The sequence below is a fragment of the Mytilus trossulus genome, chromosome 14, assembly GCF_036588685.1.
Source record: "Mytilus trossulus isolate FHL-02 chromosome 14, PNRI_Mtr1.1.1.hap1, whole genome shotgun sequence".
Lineage (NCBI taxonomy): Eukaryota > Metazoa > Mollusca > Bivalvia > Mytilida > Mytilidae > Mytilus > Mytilus trossulus.
In genome coordinates this window covers 57,309,520-57,329,932 of record NC_086386.1, presented here as the reverse complement: position 1 = coordinate 57,329,932, position 20,413 = coordinate 57,309,520, and the positions used below count along the sequence as shown (strand labels likewise).

General features: G+C 34.0%; 2 protein-coding genes across 2 annotated transcripts; one reads left to right on the top strand and one right to left on the bottom strand.

Annotated features, from left to right (window-relative positions):
- Window positions 1-1,601: 1,601 nt before the first annotated feature.
- On the top strand, window positions 1,602-5,438 carry LOC134697440 (tubulin beta-4B chain-like). The gene is made up of 4 exons (XM_063559718.1): window positions 1,602-1,817; window positions 3,277-3,385; window positions 3,723-4,078; window positions 4,470-5,438. The coding sequence occupies exons 1-4, from the start codon at window positions 1,761-1,763 to the stop codon at window positions 5,283-5,285; spliced, it is 1,338 nt and encodes a 445-aa protein (XP_063415788.1). The 5' UTR covers window positions 1,602-1,760; the 3' UTR covers window positions 5,286-5,438.
- Window positions 5,439-14,327: 8,889 nt separating this feature from the next.
- Window positions 14,328-19,737, bottom strand: LOC134696346 (tubulin beta-4B chain-like). Its single transcript, XM_063558074.1, has 4 exons — window positions 19,560-19,737; window positions 16,899-17,007; window positions 15,689-16,044; window positions 14,328-15,271 (listed from the first exon to the last, which is right to left on the bottom strand). Exons 1-4 carry the CDS (start codon window positions 19,614-19,616, stop codon window positions 14,450-14,452), a joined length of 1,344 nt encoding a protein of 447 aa, XP_063414144.1. The 5' UTR covers window positions 19,617-19,737; the 3' UTR covers window positions 14,328-14,449.
- Window positions 19,738-20,413: the final 676 nt, after the last annotated feature.

The following is a 20,413-nucleotide window of genomic DNA, read 5'->3' as shown; positions in this document are numbered from 1 at the left end:
TGTATTTAGATTTTTGATTTTAGGCCCTGTTATCAAATTGGTCAACATTGAGGTCAAAAGGGTTCATAATTAAAACTTTGTTTGATTTTTATCAAAAATTGAATTCTTGGGATGGATTCTTTGATATACCGAATCAATCCATATATTTAGATTTGGGATATTGGACCATAATAGGTAAAACAACATTTTAAGGTCATTAGACCACACATTCGTTCTGTTTCAGAAACCTATGCTATAATCACAATCCAAATTCGGAGATGTATCAAGCTTGAATGTTGAGTCCTAACTGGCCCCAATTGTTCAGAGTTCAGAGGTTGCAAAATAGTGTAGATACTATATTTTGGTGAAGACAGTACGTTGTAATATTTATTTGGCTTTTTTCCTATATGAAACAAAACACATACAATTATCTAAGGCAGCAATCATTTGATTTTCGGGGGGGGGGGGGGGGGGCTATGTTTTTTTTGGAAAAAAGTTTGTTTCCCGGTTTTGGTGAAAAAAATCATTTGTTTTAGACCCTGAGAAAAAAAAATTGTTTGTTTGACCCTCGGCTGCCACTATATGCAATGTTAAAATTGAAAGAAAAAAATTGTTTTCGGTTTGTCGGTAAAAAAATAGATTGTTCTTCGCCGAAGGCGAAAAAAAAAGTTTGCACAGAAAAAAAACCCATAGCCCACCAGCCAGAAAATCAAATGGTTGCTGCCTTCAGAAGATGATAAAATAAACAAACAGTTGAGTTTCACTTGATATAATGGTCCTCTCAGGTACACAGTTTAAATCACCAATTATTATCTGTCGGATGTCTATTGTCCTTCTATTGTCCATGTCAATCTATACAGTTCACTCAACTATTACCTGTGGGGAAGTTCTCAAACCTTTTTCCCAACTAATTATAGTTTATTTTTGCACTTTCTGGAGGAAGGCAAAAAAGTGCACTGTAAAATCTAGTAAAGTATTTCATTTTCTAAAACATAAAATGTATTTGAATTTTAGTTATCTCTAGGGCAATGTCGCATGCTATGTTCTCAATCAGATTCACAACAGCCGTTAATGTTCGCTAATGTTTTGTTTCCTTATTCAATCTGCTTGAAATGAAAGTGTCATAAAGACTTCGTTTTTTACCGTTAGCTAATTCATAATTGAATAATTAGCTATGGAAATGAAATTTTTTTTATTTTTTTTTAATTCAATTCTTTATTAACCAAATGTTTTACAACATATAGGTACATGTATAATCAATATATACTAAATATATATTACAAAAATATAAGATCATGACAAAACAGACAGAAGTTTGAAATACACAAAAAATAAAACATATAAATATAATTCCAAATAGCAAATATTTGTACAATCGACAAATTATATATTTAATCATAATTACTAAGTTATGGAAATAAATAAATAAATAATTTGTGACCTATTCATATATCAATATATATCAATAGAACTTATATAATGAGTGTTTAACCCCGAGCAGAAATGTTCTTTTCTTAATATAATAATTAGAACGTGATTGTTGAGCCGTTAACAACAGTTGTTATAATTTTATAAGTTTGAACCTGTTTGTTAGATATCTCCTTCGGCAACGGAAAACAGCTTACTTAAAGTGAAATCAACCAATAAAAACGATCGTCTGACCGTTGCTAGTATACTTACCCGGAACCCCTCGCCTATACAAATAGGTTAACTACTCTTAGTTTCAATCAACATCGCAACCACCCTGTGTAGTAGACGTGAAATTTATTAAAGAAATCAAAATGAGGGAAATTGTACATTTACAAGCCGGACAATGCGGAAACCAAATTGGTGCCAAGGTGAGTCTTATTTTACAGGGAAATAGCATGCAATATTTAGATTTCTATCAAAATAATGAAAATCGATTATCTCAATTCTGAGTCATGAATTTGTAAGTTGAAAGGTGGTTAAAAATGGCGGTCTTGACTACACTATCGATTTTTAACAGAACTGTGTATTCAATTGTATATGAATAACACAATTTTAAGTCTTTAGAATCTAAAACGTTTAAGAAGAGAAAATGTTGATTTGAGGTATGAAATAATGTCTAATGATAATCGGTTTTAGGATTTAAATTTGCCAAAAGCACATTTTTTAATGAAAAAAAATATATGATAATTTTCTACAATATAGGTCAACATGTCTGGACTGTCATTAACTCAAAAACCCTTTTAACCAATTTGCACAAAACTTTGAATTGCTTATATCTATTGACGTGAGCTCCCTTTCGTTTTTATAAATTTAGATTTTACGTTTCTGAATTATAGGGTTTTGTCCATTAAAAAGGGTGGCTTTTTCAGTTTTCGGACAAAAACTCAAAAATGCTTTTAGCAGGTCTCGTGAAATTTGAGGAATAGTTTATATCGATCGAAGTAAGCTTCCTTTCTATTTATATAAATTTAAGCTGTTACGTATCCCTGTAGTGGAGTTTCGTTCATTAAAAAGGGGGGATTTTCGAGTTAGGGACAATGACTTAAAAACGCATTCAGCAGTTATCATAAAACTTTGGTGAATTATTTCTATCTATTCCCCTATTGATTTTTTGTGTTTTTTTAGCCAGTTTTTCTAAGTAGTATATTGAAGCGATTTTCAAATGGTTTAAAAGTAAATTTGTTTATAAATTTGCTATTTATTTTAAGTGTCTTATACATGTACGTCAATTTGTTTGGCTGGTTGTTAAGTATTTTAAATATTGCATACGTTAATTGTATTTTGTTCAACTGGTAATCAATACTTGACACTTTTAAAATAAATAACTTATTATGTGTATTAGTATTATGTAATCTTAATTACTTCAAAATTCAAAGTGGTTTGATGTCTACGAAAGGTCCTTAGGGAGTTACCAAACACCTTTACTAAAATTAATTTTGCTCGTTCAATTATCATCAAATTTTGATAATATATAAAACTCCAACGAACTACATTACAATATATAGCAATTTGACACACTAATTTTGATCATTGAGAAGCTTTATATTCCCTTAATAATAGAACGTAATTAAAACGTTCAGGTGATTTTTACAGAGTTATCTCCCTGCAGTGAACATTAATATACCCATGGCAACGAGAGAGCAACCCAACATGGAAAAACATTAAAGTTCAATGTGTTGTTCAATGTAATAACCTACAACAAATATTTTAGTAATTTAAATTTTGTCTAGTGCAACTCCGATCTTTTGTATTGGTTATAATTACATTGACGCAAAAAGGAAATATTTATCTGTACTTAATTCAATTGTTTACTCTTGTTTATTGTAGTTCTGGGAAGTCATCTCAGACGAGCACGGTATTGACCCCACCGGAACATACCATGGAGATTCTGACTTACAATTAGAAAGAATCAACGTCTACTACAATGAAGCTACAGGTATGAAACCAAATAAGAAATTATAAGTAAAAACTCTTACGTGAAAAAGTGAAAAAAGGAAAAGAAATTTAAAAAAAACCTTCGTTAGCAATACAAGCTCATTGACCGACCCTCTGCGTAAAAAACTTTTAAAACTATTTTCTTTACTTAGAGTTTATTTATCTTCAATTATTTAATTGGTGATAAAATTGAACAAAAGATGCATGATACAAAAATAAAGCTTTCAGTTTACGCCAAACAGGACAAAAATAGAAAAAAAGAGATAAAGTTAAACCATGCATGCAATTATAAAACCTTGAACTATTAACATCAATTGATCTCTGTCCTTTATTTACAGGTGGAAAATATGTGCCACGTGCTGTCTTGGTTGATTTGGAGCCCGGAACCATGGACTCTGTCCGATCTGGACCATTCGGTCAAATCTTCAGACCAGACAACTTTGTTTTCGGACAGAGTGGTGCAGGAAACAACTGGGCTAAGGGACATTACACCGAGGGTGCTGAACTTGTAGACTCCGTTCTCGATGTTGTCAGGAAAGAGGCTGAAAGCTGTGATTGTCTTCAGGGATTCCAACTTACACACTCACTTGGAGGTGGAACCGGATCAGGAATGGGAACACTCCTTATCTCCAAAATCCGTGAAGAATACCCAGACAGAATCATGAACACATTTTCAGTTGTACCATCACCAAAAGTAAGTATGGCTTCAAGTTCAAGAGATAACTTCGATAATCATAAAGAAGAATTTAAAACAAATTTTACTGGGATTTTGGCTTTGAGATATCCATATTCTCAAAAGAATATTAAAAAAAATCATTTGGAACACAGACAATAGTGGAACATAGGAGGGTGCATCTATTTTTCAATGGTTTTTTTTGAAAATTGTAAGCTTTGAGAAACTAAATCAAAATGCATTTTCAAATAGTTAACAATAAATATTGCACTAGGATATAGATATATTTTCCATTGATATTTATATATAAGGTCAACTTAAATTATTGGTTTTGGTTAATCTTCCTTTATCTGTATTGTTTGACGAATATGTTTTGCTTGAACGAACTCTATTTATACTTTATCTGTTTCAGGTATCAGACACAGTCGTTGAACCATACAATGCCACACTCTCTGTACATCAATTGGTAGAAAACACAGACGAAACATACTGTATCGACAACGAGGCTCTTTACGATATCTGCTTCAGAACCCTCAAACTTACAACACCAACATACGGTGATCTTAACCATCTCGTCTCCGCAACAATGTCAGGTGTCACCACATGTCTCCGATTCCCAGGTCAGTTGAATGCCGATCTCCGTAAATTGGCCGTCAACATGGTACCATTCCCACGTCTCCATTTCTTCATGCCAGGATTCGCACCCCTGACATCACGTGGTAGCCAACAGTACAGAGCTTTAACTGTACCAGAACTTACCCAACAGATGTTTGATGCCAAGAACATGATGGCAGCTTGCGATCCCCGTCACGGAAGATACCTCACAGTAGCTTGTATGTTCAGAGGACGTATGTCAATGAAGGAGGTTGATGAACAAATGTTGAACGTACAGAACAAGAACAGCAGCTACTTCGTTGAATGGATCCCAAACAACGTCAAGACAGCCGTCTGTGACATTCCACCACGTGGTCTTAAGATGTCTGCAACATTTATTGGAAACAGCACTGCCATCCAAGAACTCTTCAAGAGAATCTCAGAACAATTCACCGCTATGTTCAGACGTAAAGCTTTCTTGCATTGGTACACTGGTGAAGGTATGGACGAGATGGAATTCACAGAAGCCGAATCCAACATGAACGATTTGGTCTCAGAATATCAACAATACCAGGATGCAACAGCCGAAGAGGAAGGAGAATTCGAAGAGGAAGAAGGAGAAGAGGAAGCTTAAACATTTCTTAAAGCTCAATGAACTTTAAAAAAGACTAATTTTAAAAGTGAAACTTGAAGAATAATTTACAGATATACTGGATACAAACAAACAACTGTCCAGTTATCTATTGAAATATTACACCATCATGATATTAAATTATTGAACAATGAAGATATTATTATTACTTTGTCATAAATTAAAATGAAAGAATTTCAAGGTTCAGATATTTTTGAAGTTTTTGGTTTTCACACATAGAATTTGATGGTTCAGATACTTTTGGGGTTTTCGGTTTTCACACATAAAATTTCCTGGTTCAGATACTTTAGAGGTTTTCGGTTTTCACACATAGAATTTGATGGTTCAGATACTTTAGAGGTTTTCGGTTTTCACACATAAAATTTCCTGGTTCAGATACATTTGAGGTTTTCGGTTTTCACACATAGAATTTCCAGGTTCAGATACATTTGAGGTTTTCGGTTTTCACACATAGAATTTCCAGGTTCAGATACTTTTGAGATTTACGGTTTTCACACATAGAATTTCCTGGTTCAGATACTTTTGAAGTTTTCGGTTTTCACACATAGAATTTCCAGGTTCAGATACTTTTGAGGTTTTCGGTTTTCACACATAGAATTTCCAGGTTCAGATACTTTTGAGGTATTCGGTTTTCACACATTAGAACTGTTTTGGCAACACGTTTCCGTTAACATGACATGGATTTAAGCAATTATCTTCTATGTAAAGGTAGCCACACGGCCTTCCACAATGAGCAAAAATCAAACTGTAAAGTCAACCATAATAGTCCCCGACATTAAATAGAACAAGGGCCTTATTTAATTGTAACGAAAAACGAATATAACAGCCAGAAACTTAGACAATCACTGATTTTATTTTAGCTCAATCCGATGTACCAAAACACGCATCAAAAGTCTAACAGAACAACAAATTAACAATCAAAGGTCTCACAAAACAACAGATTAGCAATATTTGATATTCGGCTGTACAGGGATTGAAACTGAAGGTTACATGCACAAATATCACAAATACAAAAGACAATCACCGATAAAAAAATCTCTCGCAGTAACGGAAATTTTACCCAAAGCAAGTACATTAACATACTATCATTATACATTGCTGTTAGTTTGGTGCTCCTCGGTTCAGTTCTTGAAGTTATTTTTCAATGGTTAGTTTCTTTTAAGTTAAACACCATGCAAAAGTGAAAGTTCAGTATATTTGTGTTAAGCCGGCTTGGCAAAAAAATGGTTCTGTTTGCTTACTTATACGTGATGTTATAATGAACTCCCAAGTATGAGATTTTATTTTTACATTTACCTAAAGATCTCTCGTCTAAAACAAATGTAGCAGAAGGCAAGACATAAATATACCGGTATAATGGTATACGTTTTGCTCAATTTTGAAGGTCGCATGGCTAACTTCTATGTCTATTGGTCTCTGGTGGAGATGTGAATCTGTTGACGGTGACGTAAACTTCTTATGTAAAGATTAATGTTCGGTATCCACATCCTGTCAAAAAGATACAACTGCCTTATGGTCTGTAGTTGCCATCTTGTATATTTCAGTTGTTACTGGCCTCATTGTCCAGCGACTGCATTATATAGAAATGTTCAAGGTTCGGTTTTTGGTTTGTGTCAATTTGATAGACTCTACTTGTGATGTATCGATCATATTTTGTATAAAATTGCTTTACTATTACATGTAGTACATGTCAGTGTTCCGTGACAACTATTTTGAGGTTCTGCTATCTAGGTCATGAGCCAGCGACTTTGAATAAATGATCAATGTTGCTGTCCATTTTACTTCTGTCGAAAAGTGAGACATTGATATTCTGTGTCAACAGTAAATTAGTACTACCATGACTTGACCTTTTTCGATTATAAAGACTAAGTAATGGTACATCTGTGTTTGGTATATATATTCGTTGATATATCATAAGATTTTGTAAGATATATACATGCCAATAAAGGGGTATGTTTCGTTTCACCTTGACCTCATATGGTTCATTGATTTACTTTAAGAAACTTTAAGAGCCTGATGGGTTCACAAAACGTCGTCCTCATTTTGATTTATAGTTGGTCAACACTTAAGTTTTATTTTTTCAGATTAATTGCTCAGATAAGGCATAACATGGGTGTAAGGAATAATTATGAGGTGTACATGTTTGCCTGACTGCTGACATCATTTGCATGGTTCTTTGGCCAACATTAAATGTAACAAGTCGGTATACATTTTTAGCTCACCTGGCCCGAAGGGCCAAGTAAGCTTTTCACATCACCTGGCGTCCTTCGTCGTCCTGCGTTAACTTTTACAAAAATCTTCTCCTCTGAAACTACTGGGCCAAATTTAACCAAACTTACCCATAATCATCATTGGGGTATCTAGTTTAAAAATTGCGTCCGATGACCCGGCCAACCAACCAAGATGGCCGCCACGGCTAAAAGTAGAACATAAGGGGTAAAATGCAGTTTTTGGCTTATAACTCATAAACCAAAGCATTTAGAGCAAATCTGACATGGTCAAATTAAAATATCAGGTCAAGATCTATCTGCCCTAAAATTTTCAGATGAATCGGACATTATGTTGTTAGGTTGCTGGCCCTGAATTGGTAATTTTGAGGAAATTTTGCTGTTTTTGGTTATTATCTTGAATATTATTATAGATAGAGATAAACTGTAAACAGCAATAATGTTCTGCAAAGTAAGATCTACAAATAAGTCAACATGACCAAAATGGTCAGATGACCCCTTTAGTAGTTATTACCCTTTATAGTCAATTTTTTAACCATTTTTCGTAAATCTTTGTAAACTTTTAGAAAAATCTTCTCCTCTGAAACTACTGGGCCAAAATAAAAAAACTCGGCCACAAGCATCATTGCCAACATTACCAAAATAGTCAATTGACCCCTAAGGAGTTATTGCCCTTCATAGTCATTTTTAACTTGTGACAATTTTCATAAAATTTGTAGATTTTCACTAATATTTTCCACAGAAACTACTGTTATAGATAGAGATAATTGTAAGCAGCAAGAACTAGATATCATTGAGATGGAAGCCATCTCTGTGGGCCCCGCTGTCAATAACGTGGGGTAATAGTGATAGTACTATTTCATAGTATAATAGTGATATGACTGCATGATGTGAACTAATTGTTGACTACTCTAAGGAGTCTCATGTGTGATTTCAATCTAAGATTTTAAGTTAAAACTGATAAATATTCTCATCTTACTTTCATAGTATAATAGTGATATGACTGCATGATGTGAACTAATTGTTGACTACTCTAAGGTGACTTCTGGATGTATGGATTGATGTTTGAACAATATGTTTAAAGGTGCTGCCCAATTGATATTTGTCACATATTTTTAGAATTATGCCTTCAATATATTATGACCCACCAAGTATAAAGTATGAAATATTAACGGTTCTCGAGAGGTAGAGCGGACACAATTTGTTAAGAACAACAAACGGATGGACAGACTGACAGACTGACCTTAGAACTTTAGACCTAGGATGCATACATTATGACACATTCTCTGGTGTTGCTTTATATATATGTTAAGTTGAAAATGTTTGTCAGGTATAAAGTATGAAATAATAACAGCTGTCCTCTCAAAATATAGTGTGGATCAAATTTGTTAGCGATGGACAGATCAACAGACAGACAGACAGACCTTTGACCTAGGAAGTGGTACATACATCATGACACACCCTCTGGTGTTGGTTAAAATGGATGTCAAGTATAATATTTGAAATCATAATGGTTCTCAAGATATAGAGCGGACACAATCTTCACCACAGGACACAGGATTGTCAACTGAAACCAAAGTTTTTTTGACGTTGACCTTTGACCTAGGAAGTTGTACATACATCATGACACGCCCTCTGGTGGTGGTTGAAATGGATGTCAAGTATAAACTTTGAAATCATAACGGTTATCTAGATTTGGAGCGGACACAATCCCACAGGACACGGGGTTGTCAACTCTAAACCAAAGTTTTTGACCTTGACCTTTGACCTAGGAAGTTGAACATACATCATGACACGCCCTCTGGTGGTTGTTAAAATGGATGTCAAGTATAAACTTTGAAATCATAACCGTTATCTAGATTTGGAGCGGACACAATCCCACAGGACATGGGGTTGTCAACTCTAAACCAAAGTTTTTGACCTTGACCTTTGACCTAGGAAGTTGTACATACATCATGACACGCCCTCTGGTGGTTGTTGAAATGGATGTCAAGTATAAACTTTGAAATCATAACGGTTATCTAGATATGGAGCGGACACGATCTTCACCACAGGACAGGGGGTTGTCAACTAAAACCAAATTTTTTGACCTTGACCTTTGACCTAGAAAGTTGTACATACAACATGACACACCCTCTGGTGTTGGTTGATAATCATGTTAAGTATTAAGTATGAAATCATAATGGTTCTCTAGATATGGAGCGGACACGAAAGTGTTACGGACGGACAGACGGACGGACGGACAGACGGACGGACGGACGGACGGACGGACAGACTGATCACTATAGGGCGACCCGCCTTAGTCGGCGGGGCCCTAATAAAGTAAGATCTACAATAACATCGCCATCACCAAAACACATCACCATCACCAAAACACAATTTTGTCATGAATCCATCTGTGTCCATTGTTTAATATTCACATAGACCAAGGTGATCGAGCGACACAGGCTCTTTAGAGTCTCTAGTTAACCTTTAATATGAAATCAAAAGGACTTTGAAAAAACTAATTGCAAGGGTTCGGTATCTAAATATATCTTTATTTATGTTAAAATTATATCGGGTTATGTAACCGTCGGTAATCTTCAGAGGTCGCATCGACGATTGAATAGATGACGTCCAGTCTAAAATACACACGAAGGCATGATACATATTATCGAGCCCATGCATTGATAATTGTTTATTTCAGACTTTTTTTTTAATTTGAATATACGTTTTATAGTGTTGCAAATCAAATATTAAAAAGTTGATTCAAATCGGTGAACATCAACTTTACAGCTAATGCCCCTTAAAAAAGTCAAATGACGTATCCTTGTAAAGGCCTTTTTTCTAGTTTAATTAAAGTCGATGGTCATGCTGGAAGATCTTCATTTCTGTAATCTTTTATTTGTCAGGCCATTGTGAGGGCCCTCATGGGGTTTTTGATTATGTGATTACTTGGCCGTTTTTTTAATGATTATTTGATTATTAAGCCAAATATTTCATGATTATTTGATTACCTAGGACTGTATTTTAAGTTTATGATTATTTGATTACTAAAGATAAGCAAATATTTAATGATTATGTGATTATATTAACAAAAAAATGGTGATTATGTGATTACTAGGACCCCCCATGAGGGGTCTCATTGTGTTCTATTCTTTTTTTAATTTTAATAGCCTATTATTCTCTATTCTTTATTATGTGGTCATTATTTTCTATTCTGTTAATCCCATTCAAAACCTCATATTTACTGCATTTGCAAGATGATGAATGGCTCTTATAAATAACGTCCAGCGACAAGTTTTGAAATTCGTATTTAGGACGAGATTATGTTATAGTAATGCGAAATGAATATCAATATAACTCTGCTTTGTACTAGACAGCTTTAAAGGTGTTATTTACCAGGGTTACAATTTACCAGACGACATCCACCCTAGGGCTGACACATCATTCTAAATCCGAGTCGACCAGTCTTGGCTCTTATACTCCTTAATGTCGTTTGGTTAGCAGAGAAGCAGTAAACGCCTTTATAAAGTCTTTGGTTCGACCCACGGCTATGCGCAATAGAGGCGAACATGCTACCAAAAGACCAAGGTGCGAATTGGTACCTTTATTGAAAAGCACTGTACGTCCATTTAATAAGAGTGACGGATACCAAACTTGAAGTTTACAGTCAAGGACAAGTTTGTAGTAATTGGTATATTCAATCATGTTTTTATAGAAGTATAAACTTCACAATCGGAGGATTTGTGATAAGATAAAATCTAATTACATTAAATGATCAATGTCAGTTCTGATGCCATTAGCCTAATTAATTATCGACATCAATCTTTTAATTTAATCAAAGCATGGAAGTTTCAATTTAATATAAATACTGCTGTGGTTCCAACTTCCATGGTCTAAGAAATAAAATGTTCCGAATAACAACTTCATAGCAATTTAAGCATGTCATCTGAAAACTTTTAAGTAGATTAAAGCTGCCAAGTGAAATAAGTCAAGGGACAATTTGGAAAATATGTATAAACGAAACAAGAAAACGGAAAACTATAGGAAATCGTGTGAACTTATCAGATAATTTGAGTAAAATCTTCGCGTAATTAAGGAATTAAAGAAAAGATTTTGGAGATTGACCTTAGGTCAACCAAAGTCAAGTTTTGGTGGAGTTTGTGTTGCTTAGTCGTTAGCTTTCTATGTTGTGTCTTGTGTAATACTATTGGTCTGTTTGTTTTCAATCTATGACGGTTAGAATGTACCGTTGGTATATTTCGGAATATGCGAACACAGATTCAGATCGAATTTGATCTTTCCAGTCTGACAATAAAATAATATTTAACCTCAAAATGATTTATGTGCGGTTATTTTTTTTGTATTCTGTTCCTTTCACATCGACGGATATCTTGCATTGTCTTTAAATACCGTCATCTGCTCTCAACGTTGCGCATGATGTTCCTACAACACGGCGTTACACCACCACGACGTCAAAGAGAATTTCTGAAACTTTTGACGTACATTAATTCAATTTGCAAGTTTCGTTTGCTTTTTTTTTTATATAGTTGGTTGATTCTAAATCTGTCTCTATTAATTTTTTATGTCTATTTACCATGACTTTATTTATCTCAAGTTGTGGAAATCGATTAAATAGTTTTTACCCTTAATTCACCTTAAAATGTTGTATTGTCGTAAGTAATGAACTTGAAGGAAGGGGAAATTGGACAGAAGTATACGGTTTTCAATAAATGAATTATAACAAAACTTTAATCGCAGGCTGCCAAAATTGCAGGGTGCATATCATCTGTCATTGTAAATTTTTCATATCTTGATTCAACCCTAATACAAATATATCCGACACTCTGCAAGTACATAAAACATATTTAACCTTGATAAATTTGAATTGAATGGTATTAAAAAATTTGCTTGACACATAATTTGTCGAAATACAACCATTAAATAAAATTATTATAACCCGATTTTGAAAATTATTTTCCCAGTCATTTGAAGTTGCTTGCTTTTAAAATGTACTAATCTTCGCCTGAATCGTCCGTATAAAACGAGGTTGCATTAATTCAATGAAACTGTTTTTTTGTCGCTGTTTCCGATAAGTCTTTCAGTTACCTCCGTTTCATGCACAACATACACCGTGTTTTTTTTCGACAACCAGCATTTTTATTAAATTTCACCACGCGATTCGTGTTTTAAGTATCAGGAATATATACATGTATAACGTCGAAAAAAAACCCCGTTTGTTTGGATTTTTCGACGTTTGGACAAAATGGCTAACGTTTTGTTATGTTTCGTAGCATTTTATTCCTGTAAGACCCAAACATGCAGTTAATAAAAAAAGAATCTAGACTTTATGTTCTTTTCGTGTATCTAACTTTTGTTTTGGTAAATTATAAATTACTTATTGAAATATCAGGTAAAAAAAACCCGCATTAATTAAACAAATGAAATATCAACTTGGACAAAATGGCTACCGCTTGAAAAACGACTGTGTAGAGATGATTTTATAGAATCTACAATTTTTGAACTCATGAAAAATGAGGCAAATGTTTGTTCTTTCGGTAGATGTTATAATTATCTCATATTTTTTTAAGACATTTTTAGCTATGTCTACTTATAAAACAACTTTTAGCCGTTAAGTCAACGAAAAACGTCATTGGACATTTTTCTTATTCCAGCTTAATATGCAGCCACCGAGTCAAACGAAATTCGACAAAATAACAGCTTTACTTTAACCAAGAACTGACACACTTCGTTGCTTCTGCCAAGTTTCGGGAAGATCAGAGAATAAGAAATAGGATCACTGACTATACATAAGAGATAAAACAGTTGTTCAAAAATGTAACGTTGGACATTCGTTTTTTTCATATAGTTTTGTTGTTTTAGTCCTCAAATACAATAGATATTACTAAGCATATTACCAAAAGCTATAAGAACATAAAGTAAAACATATACTGATTTAGTTTTTATCATGTTTATAGTGGTTAGTGTTTGTTAACATTTTATTTTGTTTTGCGGAGGAAATTTCGAAGATTCTGTTTTAAATCATAGGTGTTGTAGGAACAGCGTGCGTGACGTTATCGTCATTAATAACCAGCTTCCATAGCACTGAACAGATACTATTGTGGCGAGCAGGGCGATCCAAAAAAATGAAACAATTTCATACTAAAGTTTTATATAAATCGTGTTAAACATAAAATATATTTTTTTTAGCGATGAATCCAGCTGAATCTGACATTACGCATGCTGAATAACTGGTACTGTAATATAAGTGGTGAACAAAAAACACACGTAAATATCACATAAACTGAGGGAGCCCTAGTGCTGTAATAGTATTAGGGAGCTGAAATACATATAGGTATCACATAAACGTACCGAGTCATGCATGTGTCTATCTATGTTGTTATATTACACTATAATTAATATTGTTCCAGATAAGGGTGAAGGTTGGTATCTATTAAAACGTATAAACCCTTTGCATTCTTGTTTGTTGTACATTGTATTTCCTTTTTCTTTTTTTTTGTTTGTATATAGATTAGACCATTTGTTTTCCCGTTAGAATGATTTTGCAATATAACTTGCTGTTCGGTGTAAGTCAAGGCTCCGTGTTCAAGACCGAACATCATTTGACCTATAATAGTTTACTTTTACAAATTGTGACTTTGGTCGAGAGTTGAATCATTCGCACTCATTACAAAAGCGAAAAAAAGAAAAAAAAACTTTTTTCAATAATCTTGGCATTAAAGAACTATTCAAAAAAAATAACTAACAGAAAATAAAAAAAAACAACTGATAATTCACAAAGCATACAATGAGCTAAACGTTTTTCAATCAGATTTTAATAAGATATTCAATGAAATATTTAATTACATGTAGATGTAAAAATATTCGGTATCTTATATCAATTTTCAGAAGAAATAAAACTTGTCCACAATCTTATTATGCCTGTTGTTGGTCTTCTTCTTCTTCCTCGTCAAATTCTCCTTCCTCTTCTGCTGTTGCATCCTGGTATTGTTGGTATTCTGAGACCAAATCGTTCATGTTGGATTCGGCTTCTGTGAATTCCATCTCGTCCATACCCTCACCAGTGTACCAATGCAAGAAAGCCTTACGCCTGAACATAGCGGTGAATTGTTCTGAGATTCTCTTGAAGAGTTCTTGGATGGCTGTGCTGTTTCCAATAAATGTTGCGGACATCTTAAGGCCACGTGGTGGAATGTCACAGACGGCTGTCTTGACGTTGTTGGGGATCCATTCAACGAAGTAGCTGCTGTTCTTGTTCTGTACGTTCAACATTTGTTCATCAACCTCCTTCATTGACATACGTCCACGGAACATACAAGCAACTGTGAGGTATCTGCCGTGACGGGGATCGCAAGCTGCCATCATGTTCTTGGCATCAAACATTTGCTGTGTCAGTTCTGGGACAGTGAGAGCCCTGTATTGCTGGCTACCACGTGATGTTAGGGGAGCAAAGCCTGGGATGAAGAAATGGAGACGTGGGAATGGAACCATGTTTACAGCCAATTTACGGAGATCAGCATTTAATTGACCTGGAAATCGGAGACATGTGGTGACACCGGACATAGTTGCAGAGACAAGATGGTTAAGGTCACCGTATGTTGGTGTGGTGAGTTTCAGGGTTCTGAAACAGATATCGTATAGAGCCTCGTTGTCGATACAGTATGTTTCATCTGTGTTTTCTACGAGCTGATGGACGGAGAGTGTGGCATTGTATGGTTCAACGACTGTGTCTGATACCTGAAATGATAAAGTCAGTTTGATGTTATCGTTTTCATTTGTCAAGCAGATATTGATTTGTTTATTCTTTTTTTTTAAATGCGAAGAGACAGTCATCTTGAATTAGGATTTACAGCAAAATAACAAAACTCGATAAAGAACTTTTTAAAATGAATTGGGTTATAGTTTCGTATGAGATAGTCTGAAGGTAATTAAAAAAAATTAATTGATGATTGATTAGTTATTTCAAAATATCCTATTTTTCGGTTTAAATCAATCAAATATAGAAATAACTAAACCTGCTTTGCGTTTAAGATATTGATGCACATTCAAATTTAAGGAACCTCCTTTTATTCATTTACGACCATACAATAGAATAAAATATATTAAATTATATTGAAATCATGCATAGCAAATTGTGTATGTTAAGTAACTAACTTTGGGTGATGGAACAACTGAGAATGTGTTCATGATTCTGTCTGGGTATTCCTCTCTGATTTTTGAGATGAGAAGTGTTCCCATGCCTGCTCCGGTTCCGCCGCCAAGTGAATGTGTAAGTTGGAATCCCTGAAGACAATCACAGCTTTCAGCTTCCTTCCTGACAACATCGAGAACGGAGTCTACAAGTTCAGCACCCTCGGTGTAATGTCCCTTGGCCCAGTTGTTTCCTGCACCACTCTGTCCAAAAACGAAGTTGTCTGGTCTAAAAATTTGTCCAAATGGTCCAGATCTGACAGAATCCATAGTACCGGGTTCCAAATCAACCAAGACAGCACGTGGCACATACTTTCCACCTAATAAACAATGTGAGTTGATGTTATTTTTTGATTACTTGTACTATTATAAGGTATTTGCTAAACTTGTAATCCCTTTCCGGTTAGTTTTTGATATGACCTCCAAACGAGTTTAACCCCGCCACATTCTGTATGTGCCTGTCCCCAGCCAGGAGCTAGTAATTCAGTGGTTGTTTGTATGTTGCTGTGTAAAATGATTGAGTTTCGTTCTTTGATTTGTACACACATAAGGCTGTATTTTTTGTTTGAATTTATTATTCTTTTACATTTGTCGTTTTAATCATTGTTGAAGATCGACTGACGGTGACTAACAGTTATTAATTTCTGTAAAATCAGGGCTCTTGTGAACAGTTAGCTCATTGGCAATCATATTACATCTTCTTATTTTAATTCATATTTAATATGACTAAATATCTTTAACATTAACGGTTTGCATAAAATAGGTTTTTCAGAACAATGTGAGGTTCAAAAATTTGCCGTATGGTTTATCTTCATAATCGATTTGGTAACATTGAAAGTTACTTTAGGCATTTTACAAAGTTCAGAAAAAACAGCGTCGCAGACTCAGAAATTTTCAAAAGTTTATATGACGTGATATGGATAATCAGTGTTATTACTATACATGTTACCAGATATATAAAACACTTAAGAATGACATTGATGGAACTTCTATTAGATTTGTTTGCATAAGGAGATAATTCTTTAGGAGAAAAGACTGCGGTATATACAGCTTTTTCAAAACAAATAACATGGTGTTTTGTGCTGGGTTTGGTCATGACACTTCCATTAAATTCTAATCGGAAATAAAAGATGAGCTAATTTGAAAAAAAAGAAAAAAACGGGTCTTTCGTTACCTGTAGCCTCATTGAAGTAGACGTTGATTCTTTCTAACTGTAAATCTGAATCTCCATGGTAGGTTCCGGTGGGGTCGATACCGTGCTCATCTGAGATAACTTCCCAAAACTGTAATTAAAATTGACCATAACATTGAAATACTATAGTATTGTAATTGAAAGGTACATATGTCGTGGACAAATTATTCCTTGTGTCTGCTAAATATATATGTGTCATGTTTTCAAGATTACAGATATGAAGGGCGAGTGGTCAAATAGTTCTTAGGCGGGTGTAAAATACGTTTTTCAACAATTAACTTTATTTGCCCGTGTTAAAATAATCTAGTTTCGTTTGTCAAAGGTGTAGTTCAATTGAGTGGAGTTTTACGACATTCTTTTGCGTTGAATACGATATTTCAGTTTTAGGTTTAAATACACAATTATTCGATTGTCTATATTAAATTTAGTCATAAAGTTTATATACCTTCATTGTAGGTTATTTAGTCATTGACTTGTTTGTTTTCGCAATGACGTATATTATATATAATTCAAATCTTCCTTTTATTCATGAAAATTTAAAAGAAGTATTGTTTCATTGTTGTCTACATCATACAAGTCTTACTTGTATTTATGAATACTTGAAATAAATGCAAAGTTTATAAGTATTGACAAAAGCATATAAGAGATGCAAAGTACATGCAAGTGTTGACAAAAGAATAATTATATTGCAGTGAAATATGCTCGTTTTAATTTTATAAATGTTTATAACTGCCTAGCAACATGGATGCACAAAAAGAGTACTGTTAAATACCTTTCATAGTTTATTATTTATTTATCAAATTCAGTCGAGCGAGAATTTCATTTAAATTTTACTTTTTGAGACTTTGTCAACTTTCGTATATACAATTCATTGACTGTTTATTGTATTTGAAGGTTGCTACAACAAAGTTCTGCATTTTGGTCTATTTAAATTATTATAACAAATCGGTTTGTATATATTATTTAAAGGAATTATAAAATACCGTAGACTTGGGCGTCTGCATACATGTTAAAATTACCCCGCCACTTTATGTATGTGCATGTCCCAAGCCAGGAGCCTGTTACACAGTGCACGTAGTCGTTGGTTGCAGCATACATATATATCGTATTTCTTTCAAATGTATACAACAATTCAAACAAACAATTTTTTTTGTTTGAATTGTTGTATACATTTGTCATATCGGTGTCTTTTATAGCGTGGTATGCGATGATGGCTTTGCTCATTGTTGAAGGTCGCATGGTGACCAATAGATGCGGCTTCAATGAAATGTCTTTGCGGAAAACACCGTATTGTCAATCATGCCACTTATCCTATCAATTGTATATAAAAAAATATATACAGTAATCAAAAGTTAGGATTTTAGGCGGTACGGCCAGAATATTAATAACATAATGTGCTGTGTATATGTCAACGAGACAAATAATGTGTTGTTTATATGTCAACGAGACACATTATGTCTGGTGTATATGTCAAGGAAACAGCAAGCAAATGACACCCCTCCCTCTCACTAAAACACTGTTTTTAACACCCTTTTTGAAGTCGCCTTCAGATGATTCGTTTTCACTTAACTGTTCCACGTGAAGTCTTGAAAAAATGAGTAGATACAATAATTTTTAGCAGAAGTACTGATAATGCTAACAGTAAAAAATATTAAATCATATGTATATCATATTGACTAAAATCAAATTTCAGTGGCGGATAAAGAACTGTTAGAGAGCCCATTTAAGAGGACCGTAAACAATTAAAATAGTTGTTTAAATTAGAGTTGAATAAGGAAATAAGGCCATAAAAGGGGGTTGCCCGAGCCACCTTATAGGCCCCGAGAAATTGCATACTGAATGTATTTGTTGCCAGAAGGAGCACGTTCAGTTCTTTACTGATCGTTCTAATATATTTGGACAGTTTATTGGGTACTTTTAGAAAACGTTTGTTTCTTTTTATAATCGAGCACAATGAACCTTTTTCTATTCATGTAAGGGATAATAACATGTATTGCACCAATTTGTATGCATCGCACTTTCCCCGGGTAATATTTGATTGAACAATATTAATAACTTATTCTCTGAGCACCCGGGTTAACCATCCCCCTTTATTTATTGTTGTTGGGTTTTTGAATCTAAATTGTATTTTATTATCTGTTTAGCACTGGGATTGTGTTGACTTTTGTTTGTCTTCATATCGAATTTTTCTTCTGGTCGATCGTCTTTCCTCTCTGTTTGCATGCTGATATTCAGTTTTATATTGATTTTAAGCGTATAGCCGTCTGACTATTTCCAATAAAATTACGTAATACAGAAACTCTTTAGTTCTTACCGTCTAACCGAGTTTCTAAAAGTGCAGTTCCATCTGTTCATTAGTCAGACAAGATAGGAATTTACAATGTTGTATTTATTTTCATGTTAACATGTTAACTTTTTTGAATTTGTGATTCTCAAATTGTGGATCCGTAGATTGAAGATAGAATTTAAAGCTTCCAAGAGACCTGTCAACTCATTTGAAATTATTTCTTGAATGACATTTTTTTTTTCTCTTCGAAAATCGATGTAATGCAGTTGTAAGGATCAATAAATTATTCAAAAATATTATTCAACTATTTTAAGTCAATAAAATGTTAAAAAAAGGGGGGAAAAGTATCAACTGACCTTAGCTCCTATTTGGTTTCCGCACTGACCAGCTTGAAGATGTACAATTTCCCTCATTTTTATCTTTTTCTTCGGAACTTGGAACTACTAGGTATCTTGTTCAGCTTTCTCCACCGTTGCTATAGGGTTTTACATTGTAAACGAATTTATATCGAAGAATCGGTGCCGCGTCACTTGTTACAGATGATTTTTATGATGCGCCTCGAAACGCATGTCAATTAAATTTTCATATTCTTTAATAACTGTTATGCATCATCTCTTCTGCAAGAAGGGTGGTTATTGATTTTAAAAACCTAATCAAAGTGAAGGTTTTTAGTTGTACGAACTATGAACAGAGATTTGAAATGGGTGTATGCATAAGGATACGGATGGAATGTCCTCAATTTCTGTAGTCTTTAAATTCTCGAAGTCAGTTATAAATAAAATAACGGATATTCTATAGAATTCTAATAAAAATAGTTTAAATATGAAATTATCGGTTCTAAGATGATTTCTTTATTCTGTACCACCTACAAACCAGCTTTGATTTTGTCATTTGATTAGGGACTCTCCGTTTAGAATTTACCTCGGAGTTCAGTATTTTTGTGCTTTTACTTTTTAAAAGTTTAACCTTGATACATCAGTGACGATTGTTGGTAAGTTTCGCTTCAATTGGCCCAGAAATTTCATTAGATTTTTTAATCCAAATTGGCCAAAATAAAAAAAATCAGGGGCAAGAACTCCAGAATTGGTAATCTAATTTTCGTTTTGATTGTTTTTTGTAGATCGATGATGCACTGCTCATCAGTTTTATCCCAAAATAAAATAATGTCATGCAGATTTACAGATAGTGTTATAACACGTATCTTTTATAA

Coding starts and splice junctions, on each gene's coding strand:
- LOC134696346 (XM_063558074.1), bottom strand. CDS start 19,616: ATGAGGGAAATTGTACATCTTCAAGCTGGTCAGTGCGGAAACCAAATA. Junction 17,008..19,559: donor GAAACCAAATAGGAGCTAAG/GTCAGTTGATAC, acceptor TTTTAATTACAG/TTTTGGGAAGTTATCTCAGA. Junction 15,272..15,688: donor CAGTTGTTCCATCACCCAAA/GTTAGTTACTTA, acceptor TTATCATTTCAG/GTATCAGACACAGTCGTTGA.
- LOC134697440 (XM_063559718.1), top strand. CDS start 1,761: ATGAGGGAAATTGTACATTTACAAGCCGGACAATGCGGAAACCAAATT. Junction 3,386..3,722: donor CTACTACAATGAAGCTACAG/GTATGAAACCAA, acceptor CTTTATTTACAG/GTGGAAAATATGTGCCACGT. Junction 4,079..4,469: donor CAGTTGTACCATCACCAAAA/GTAAGTATGGCT, acceptor TATCTGTTTCAG/GTATCAGACACAGTCGTTGA.